Source organism: Malurus melanocephalus, unplaced genomic scaffold (genome assembly GCF_030028575.1).
Source record: "Malurus melanocephalus ecotype Western Australia unplaced genomic scaffold, MMel_1.1 scaffold_491, whole genome shotgun sequence".
In the NCBI taxonomy this organism is placed as follows: Eukaryota; Metazoa; Chordata; class Aves; order Passeriformes; family Maluridae; genus Malurus; species Malurus melanocephalus.
This window is the reverse complement of record NW_026623723.1, coordinates 422548-431487: the sequence shown is the minus strand read 5'-3', so window position 1 is coordinate 431487 and position 8940 is coordinate 422548. Positions and strand designations below refer to the sequence as shown.

The following is an 8940-nucleotide window of genomic DNA, read 5'->3' as shown; positions in this document are numbered from 1 at the left end:
GTGCCGCGTGGCGGGGCGGGCCGGGCGCGCATGCGCAGTGCTCCCCGGCGGCGGCGGGCGCGGGCGCTTGCGCGGAGCGGCGATGTCGGGGTACGGCGTGGAGGAGCGCGCCGGGCCGCACAGCCCCGAGTACCGGCTCTTCTTCAGTGAGTGCCGGCCCTAGCAGCACCCCCGTGCCTCTTTCTAACCCTCCCCGCCCCGCCGGCGCTCGCCCGAGCCCGCGCGGCCGTGAGCTGTCGCGGTGTCCCCCCGGCATCTCACTCACTCGCGGTCCCTTCCTTTTGCCTTGCAGAGGATGCCGCCGGGCGCTACATCTCCCCGTTCCACGACATCCCCATCTACGCGGACGCCGGGAAGGTAAGAGGGAGTCCTGAAACACGCAAGGGACCCGGGATCCTGAAACATCCAAGGATCCAGCAGTTCCTGGACCCAGGAGATAGGGGTTCTGAAACATCCAAGAGAGCGGGGGATCCTGAAACATCCAGGGGACCAAGAGGTCCTGAAACATCCAGGGGAGCGGGTGGTCCTGAAACATCCAGGGGAGTGTGGGGTCCTGAAACATTCAGGGGGTCCTGAAACATCCAGGGAATCCTGAAACATCCGGGGACCTGGGGGATCCTGAAACATTCAAGGAACCAGGAGGTGCTGAACCCCGGAGATCGGGGTCCTGAAACATCCAAGGGAGCGGTGCTGAAACATTCAGGGAATCAGGGAGTCCTGAAACATGCAGGGGACCAGGGGGGGTCCTGCAGCCTGGAACAGCTGGGGGAGGCTCCCGGTTCCCCRTGCTGCAGGAGCACGTTATAGAGGCACTGCCTAACCCTGCAAGGAATGAGTTTCTTGCYGTCCTGGCCTCGGGTGGAGGGACCCAGGAGGAGAGAATGGATGATCTCATTCTCGTTTTTTGCGTCAGAGATGCGAGTGGTTGGCTTGGGCTTATCCATGTAGGCATTTTGGGATAGCTAAGCAGAAAACTGTTGGTGTTTTTTTTTTGTTGTTTTTTTTTTTTTGTAATTTCTACATCCATTCCTATGGGAGCTGCATGATATTTCAGGCTTGGATTTTGACTGCAGTACAGCCACTTTATGCCTGCAGTATAACCCAACACCAAACAGAGGGTGAGGATGTTAAATTCCTTCTATAGCACCTCCTGGGAGCTCTGGCCTCACCAAACCTGCCTCTTGCAGCACTGCAGGGCTTTCACATCCTTGTGGCAGCCAGTGATTAGTCAAATGAGGCTGTTCTGAGTCAAAAATGCCCCAGSTTCAGGAAATCAAAATGGTTGTGTTTCAGTTTTCATTTAATGCTTTTTCAGCACTACCTCAGGCTCTCTGACTGTGTCCTTTACTGCTGCAGCTTGTTTCTTTCTCTGACATGTACTAAAAAGCTGTGCAGCTCARGAAATGGAGTGGACCAACTCATACTTGTTAGAGAGAGGTAAAATTCGGAGGTGGGTTCTGGGAAAGGAAAAGAATATGCAGATTTGGGAGATAAACCTCTACAAAGCTGCTGATGGAGGTACTGAGGTGGAGGTGATGGAGCTACCTGAGGTGCAGGTGTCAGAATACATTCTGGGAAGTCTGAAGTGGCTTTTGCCTTCTCAGAAGGGAAAAGATGGGCTGTAGTTATCAAGGGTAGTGGTGAAGCAGTTCCTGTAGCTCAGTAGGGAAGCTGTTCCCAGGGCAGGTAACCCAGACAAGGAAAATCCAGGTAAAGCCACGCTTTGCAGACAGGGGAGGAAGGAGCAGGGGAGTGAGCACAGGGGTGGGGAGGATTTCCTTGAACTGGTAATGCTTAACAGGGGAAGCTGGGCTACTGGTGTGCCCTTAGGCACGCAGCACTGCTGCTGGCACCTCTGTGCCCAGACATTCAGAGAGAAAAGTCACAACAGCTGAAGGTCACAGCCCCTGAAGTTACACAATAGTGCTGCTCCCATGGGACTCTCTCTGTGGCTGGAGTGCCTCAGCACTGAGGTTTTAGTCATCCCTTGGCAGGTGGGCTGCCAGCCACCTGACAGAGCCCAGCTTGGAGCAAAAGGTTGTCTCACTCTGTCTGGGCTCCTTGATCCTTATCCTCGGACTCCTAAGACGCTGAGAGGATTGCAGGGTGGGTTTTTTTCAGTCTCAGGCTGGGCTGTGTCGACCTTATCTGGACTTGTGTCATTGCGAAGGGGTGACCTTGGGCTGCTCCCTGTGTGTCTTAGGCCAGGCTRGACCTCGGGGAAGCTTCAGTTCTGACAAAGATGCAGCCCCAAGTCATCTTTCCCTGCCTGCAAAGCCTGCAAAGCACCCAGCCCAGCCTGTTCCAGTTGCCTCACTCCTTTCCTCGAGTTAGGAATAAAAATAGTTATACACCTTGCTACACATAAAATGCAAATGAGCAGTGACCCCCTGCCAYTAAGGGGGTGTAATAAAGCTTTGCCAGGGAAGGGTGTGGGCAGAGTCAGTGATGTAACAGCGTTGTTGCACAATATCAATCCAATTATGGTGCAATACAGGTTCGAGGGACTTTGCCATGCTAATACTGCTTAAGGTGGGGATTAGAAACCTTGCCCAGGCCGGGGAGCAAGGTCTGACTTTTTGTTAAAAAACCATAATCTCTTCAAACAGCAGATGTTAAGGTTCAAGCATGGAAAAGCTTGTTTGGAGAGGAGGCTGACACTGAGCTTTCAGCCCAGGTGGATCAACAGCAGATGTTTTCAGGTGTCACCTGTAAACGAGATTCTGAGATGTAGTKCTGTATTCCTCCCCCACATTTTTATCCTCACGCCATACCACTGGCAAGGTCTGCCTTTRGAGGAGTGTCAGCTTGGTGAAAGGSCATCCTTCCCTATATCATAACTAGAATATTTGGGATTGATGTTCTTGCTCATTTAGGGCAGTCCACGGATACCCACCTTATTAAATAAATGGCTTGTCCTGTTAGTGTTGTCTTTTCTGAATGGCCAGAATGGCTCTTTCTGGAGATTTTAACAAATATGCCCCAAGCCTCATTTTGTTACATCCAGGATAGTCTCTATGCAGCTGTTTTCCATTGATTTAACCTGTTCCTGTAGCTTAGGAACATGGGGGGATGTTTGTAGGTAGCAACTGATGGAGAATGTCTGGAAACCTCAATCTGGCCTTTGGGGTCTTTTGTGGGATTCAGCTTGGAGTGAAGACATGTGACTGACTGCATTTATCAGCTCTATTAAAATTGGCACTGGGAAAACCAGAAAAAACTTACCGTTTCAGGTGAACTGGCTGTGTTTTGTGCTTATTTGTGTGTGCTTCAGAGCTTAAAGATTTCTTTTCACTCACTGCTCTTTTAATTTCTTCAGAATGTGTTCAACATGGTCGTGGAGGTGCCTCGATGGACAAATGCTAAAATGGAGGTAACTACATGACAGTTCCASTCTTAATCCTTGGCTCTGCTGATTCCTCCTCAGTTCCACCTCTGGAATCGGGRTGGTTTCTGAACTTCTCCTGTCAGTACTTGCTTAATGCTGCAGGTCTGGTGTGGAGTCTGAGATTGCAGAAGCTGGACTGCTTTGGTGTTCTGCTGTGGCTGATTAAAGCAATATTTTATGAATCTTAACMCCATGTGATTCCAAGCCACATCCCAGGGGATGGCAGTGCAACCAGAGYTGTTCAGTATCTGCTGCTGGCATCAACATCATCTCCTGGTTTCTTGGCTTGTCAATTCCATTTTTAAAAATCACCTTTTTTTTTCATAGAGAGTAAAGCAGTGGGATTTATGTAACTTTTCCATTAGATTTCAACAAAGGAACCCTTAAACCCGATTAAGCAAGACGTGAAGAAAGGGAAACTGCGCTTCGTRGCAAACGTGTTTCCCCACAAGGGCTACATCTGGAATTACGGCGCYATCCCACAGGTACTGTGCTTTCTCCTGGAGGCTCATCCATCCTGCTGGGGAGGAGGGAGGGTGCCTGGGGCTGGGATTTATATTAATGAGCAAAAAGGTCAGTGCAAAGTCTGATCTGAAGTGTGGTGTTAGCAGCTGGATCTATAATCCTGCTGAGGGAGAGAACCTGTTAGGAGAACAGGCATGTTTTTAAGCAGAAATCCCAAGAGTTAGGTTTCTGTGTGATGTTGTAAACACACTCCCTGAGGATGCACAGGGGAGCATCCTGCTGCTGCTGCTCGGGGGTGGCTGGGCAGGAGCTGGCAGGTCCTTCTCTGTGGCTGAAGGGACCTGTCACCGTGCATCYGGCAATTCAGTGCCCTCAGTTCCTGCTGGGCATAAAGGTTGATCCTAAGKGTACAGGTTTGAGGCTGAATCTTTATGGAAGACTTCTTGCCAATGCTCATCACTGCCCAGATGTGCTTTCCCAGAAACAGCTGTCAGAGTGGGTCTGTGATAGTGACATCTGGCCACATTCTCTTTACTGGCTGGGGACTGCTAGATAAAGAGGGACTCTAAACAAGGCTGTTTGCCTCTGATGTTCTCTGAGGCTGGAGTTTCCTTTGTAGAAATAAGCTGTCAGTGACAGATCACAAGCAAACACACTGAATTTAGGAATTCTAGTCTTGATAGTAGCACATGTCAAGTGTTTTTGCCACATGGCTTTACACAGGGCCTCAAAGTTGAGCTGTTTCCCACTTGAATGGATTCTGGAGCCTGTTCCTTTGTGCAGAATTGTCTTTTGAAGCCTTTGCTCTGTCGTGTGTTGGTGGATCAAAGGTGTTTATGCATCAAGAGCTTAACACTTCCTGGTAGAGAAATGTGACAGTGTTTGTGAGCAGCTCTAGAGCACCACCCAGGTGTCAAAACACCTTCCTGAGCACTCTGCATCCATCACAAGGTCTTGACTGTACTGGTCTTGTCCTGGCACGCAGAGATTTGGGAATAACATTCCTGCTTTTTATATCTCAACCACCTCAGGGGTGCATGTTCCTTATGATGCAAGTGGGCACAGAGTTCTTTTTACTCCTCTTTTCAACAGCTCTTGGTTTTAGAGTCAGTTGGGTTCTGGAGTTGTGTTCTTCACAACTGTGGGTGAGATGCACTGGGGAGCATGGTGGGACTCCACATTCTTATCACTTCTCTAAGGTTAACAGTGTCTTTAATTGTTTAATTAAAAGGAAACAATACACCCTACTTATCTCCCATCTCTRCTGGGCTGGTGTCTGGAGTTCAGGAAATTTCTGCTCAGGAATAATAGGGAAAGGAACAGGCAGGCAGCCAAATCAATGAGCGATGTGAACTTCGCCTTTATGCAGCTGTGGGATGGAGGAGGAAGTCCAGAAAGTTGTTGAAAGGAAGTTCGTGGGTATGAGGGAGCTGCTTACCCTTTGGAAAATGAAACCTTTTAACTTGGATTCAAACTTCCCAGGCACAAGGGCAGCGGTAGCCCAAACACCAGACCTGGAAGCAGGTGTGAAGTGGGCAATCCTCTCTATATTCCAGGCAACTCCATGCCCAAAATCTACCTGCTTTTTGCTATCTCTTTAAAGCCCTTACGTGTGGTTGATTTTGCTGTTGGTTSGGGCTTTTCTTTCAGACTTGGGAAGACCCAGGTCACAAGGATGAAAACACTGGCTGCTGTGGAGATAACGATCCGATCGATGTGTGCGAAATTGGAAGCAAGGTAACGCATCCTAAATGCCTCCTGAAACATGTAATTAAGGTCTCCAAAGTCAATTACTCAGAGGCATTATTCATTTCCTCCCTCCTCTGCCTTAACAATGTGATGTTTCCCTCTGCTGGGTCTGGAGATTGTTGCTGAGAGGATGCAGGGCTGATGAGCTGCTGACCCTGAGAGCTCATTTTGTGGTACCTGGCTGCTCACTGAGCTCCTGTCGTGCATTCCTTGGGTGCAGCAGGATGGACAGCAAGGATTTTGTCCTTGCAGGTCTGCTCTCGGGGAGAAGTCATCAAAGTGAAGGTGTTGGGCACACTGGCTCTGATTGATGAGGGAGAGACAGACTGGAAGATTATTGCCATCAATGTTGAGGACCCAGAAGCAGATAGCTATAATGGTGAGTTACAGGAGGGAGGAGCAGGGTTARGGCTTCCCTTTCTCCCATAAAAGCCTGCAGGGGATGGGGACAGCGCTTGCTCCTTCTGTGTGATGGTATTAATCAGATGAGATGCTGGGAGGGYAATCCTAGAGCAAAACATTTCACTGCTGTTTGTCACATGTGGCCAATCCTCAGCACAGCCTGGCATTTCAAACAGAAAGGGATTGTCCCCCAARCCTCTAATCGAAGCTGTTTGAATACATCCATGCTCCTGGGGACGGTCAGGATATACCATCAGGATGAAACACTAATTCCCTGAGGAGATACTCGCTGTGTCTTCAGGGGAACCTGTTTGAAATGTTGCTGAGGCTGCTTGGGAAAGGGCTGAAAGAGGCACAGCTCGGAACAACCAGACAGAGCCACGTAAATTCTGTGATTCWGGATATTCTGTTACTGTTTGTGTAACAAACCCCTTGTCTCCGGCCAGACATCGAGGATGTCAGAAGGATTAAGCCTGGATACTTAGAAGCTACTGTGGACTGGTTCAGAAGATACAAAGTACCTGATGGAAAGCCGGAAAAYCAGTTTGCTTTTAATGGGGAATTTAAAGGCAAGGTAGGATTCGTTCCTTCATGCAAAGACACATTSTCCAAAAACTGAGCTCAGGGTGTGTGGAGACACCAGTGAGTTGCTGAGAGAAGGAATTTTTATGGGGCTGCTGATACCTGACGTCAATCACCCTGCTGTTTTTCCAGCCTAGTGAGTGCAGGAATACCAGAAAGAAGTGCCTGGGGTTATCACCCTGRCACTGTTGAATATTTCCTTCATGTGGGATCACTGCAGGGCTGGGAGCTTCCGTGTCAGGACCAGGTGGAAAACACTTGGTTTATATGCTCCAGCTCTTGAGCAAAGGCAGCTTGGCATTGCCCTTTGCCTCCCTTCCCCATTGGCTTTGCTCCAYTGCAGCCTGGTGCAAGTTAAACTTAAGTCAGGAGTTTAAACACTTCTTCCTTCAGGCATGAAGTGTTCCCTCACACCCTGTGAGTAAGGCTCTGCCTTGGCAGTGCTTTCCTGTGCCTCTTCTCTGGGTTGGATCAGATAAATTCCTGYTCCTGAGCAGGTGAAATCCTGCTTCAGTGTCATCCCTCCTGCCCTTCCTGGAGTGCTGTGAGGGGTTTGGTGAGGTGACTCAACTCCCAGAGCTCCAGAGTTTGTGCAGAGGAGGGGAGTTCTTCTAAAAGCCCTGTAAAGAAAGTGGAGGTCACAAAGGATTTTTTCCCTTTGGCTGTAGTTCAGCACTTGGTTGGTTGGGCTGGAACATATTGCTGCCCCTCCGGATGGGCAAAACCTGTCAAGGAAACCAGAAAATCAGGATGAAGAACCTCACACATGCTCTGCAATGTTTTCTTTGGCTTTGTTTGGTATCAAACCAGRACATTTAGTGCTGGTGTTGACACCAACAAAGAACTGAGTGTGTTTCCTTCTCCAGCTGACAGGTTAATGCTTGAGCATATGCTGCTCATTTTTAAGCAAAGAGATTGATGTGCCTGGAAAAAAATTCATTTTAAAATACTCGCAAGGCCAGGTTGGCTGCGTGTCTCTTCCTGCTGGTCTGAGTTATTTGGTTGGAGTGGAAGAGAGCTCCTGGATAGGCCTGGATCAGCAAGCTGCTGGAGACAAATGGAGTGGGAGGAGTGGGAGGAGCAGCAGGGTGGAGGTGCTTTTATAATGAAGCCCTGGCCCGAGACTGTGTTCACTTCTGGCCTCAAGCTCACTTGGTGATCTTGGCAGATCCTCACATCTTGAAAGCAAAACAATTCTCTGTAAAATCCTGGTTGTTTCAGCTGTTGTGTGCTGGGAGTTTCTGCTCTTCCTGAATGGCACYATATCAAACAAGCTTTTTTCCAGCCCCTTGCAGAGCTTTCTAAAATCAGTTCCTTGTAACTGGTAKTCTGGAGAAGGTAGTCTGGTGCTTCCACATAAAATGATGTTTGTTCTCATCTCCAACTGCAGGATTTTGCTTTGGATGTCATCAAAGGCACCCACGAACACTGGAAAGCTTTAATAACAAAGAAAACTGACGGAGGGGAGATCAACTGGTAGGTTCATGCCTGTGATAATGTGCACCTTCCTCTTCCCTAAACAAAAAAACCTTGGAACTTCCCTTCCTGAGTGGTCCTGTCCTTTCTGTTCACTGCTGGCTGTATCCCCAGGCCTTGCCCCTTGGCTTGGGAGCCACAACAGCCATCCTTGATATTCCATTCTTTAATGGAATTTAATATTCCATCCTTCAGTGCTCCTGGGGGGGAAGGCTGGGCTTGCACCTTCTCACAAGTGCCCCATCTCTTCCAGCACCAACCTGACAGTGTCTGACAGCCCTTTCTGCTGCAGTCAAGACTGTGCAAAAGCTACTGTGAATGCAGTAAGTACCAGCTGGAGTGGCCAAATCAGTGTTATTATCGGGCAAAATAGTGCAATTTGTGTGCTGAGCTGTCCTCTCAGTATGAGTGGCACATGGGTGACTGAACACCAGCTKCTGGTTAAACAGGATGGATGTGGAGCAGCAGACATTCCTCCAGAGGTTTCTCCCTGCCCTKAGTCATCCAGGAGATGAAATCTCAAACAGACTTTGCATGGAGGGCWGAACTTCTGAGCCATGGCTTGGCTATCAGGTGTTCTGAGAGGCTTTTAAATATTTGGCCTTCTGAGAGCTTCACAGTACAGTTCTCCCTTTGAGAAAAGAGAGTTTAATTCCTCAGGGATTTTGCATATCGGAATGAACAGCATGACATTCCTGGTGTACTTCTCCTATCCAAYCTCAGGAATTGTGTCTCCCTAGATTGGTGAAGTACTGCTCTTGGCAACCTGGAAGGGATTAGAGGGAAGGGACAGGAAAATCAAAATACAAATCTTGCCTCTCTATATGGAAGCATGACTAAAAACCTGAATCTCTGTAGCCTTGGAGAGACATTTAAAA

The 8940-nt window shown here is 48.9% G+C and overlaps 1 protein-coding gene across 1 annotated transcript in view; it reads left to right on the top strand.

Moving 5' to 3' along the window:
- The first annotated feature begins 37 nt into the window (after nucleotides 1-37).
- The window catches only part of PPA1 (inorganic pyrophosphatase 1), a 10501-nt gene continuing 1598 nt past the window's right edge, over nucleotides 38-8940 (top strand). Inside the window, exons 1-9 of the mRNA XM_057381103.1 lie at nucleotides 38-146; nucleotides 293-357; nucleotides 3320-3373; nucleotides 3754-3873; nucleotides 5504-5590; nucleotides 5855-5981; nucleotides 6451-6578; nucleotides 7977-8062; nucleotides 8316-8385. Of these exons, the coding sequence (XP_057237086.1) occupies nucleotides 83-146; nucleotides 293-357; nucleotides 3320-3373; nucleotides 3754-3873; nucleotides 5504-5590; nucleotides 5855-5981; nucleotides 6451-6578; nucleotides 7977-8062; nucleotides 8316-8385 (801 nt within the window). The 5' untranslated portion in view covers nucleotides 38-82. The remainder of the gene's footprint in view (nucleotides 147-292; nucleotides 358-3319; nucleotides 3374-3753; nucleotides 3874-5503; nucleotides 5591-5854; nucleotides 5982-6450; nucleotides 6579-7976; nucleotides 8063-8315; nucleotides 8386-8940) is intronic.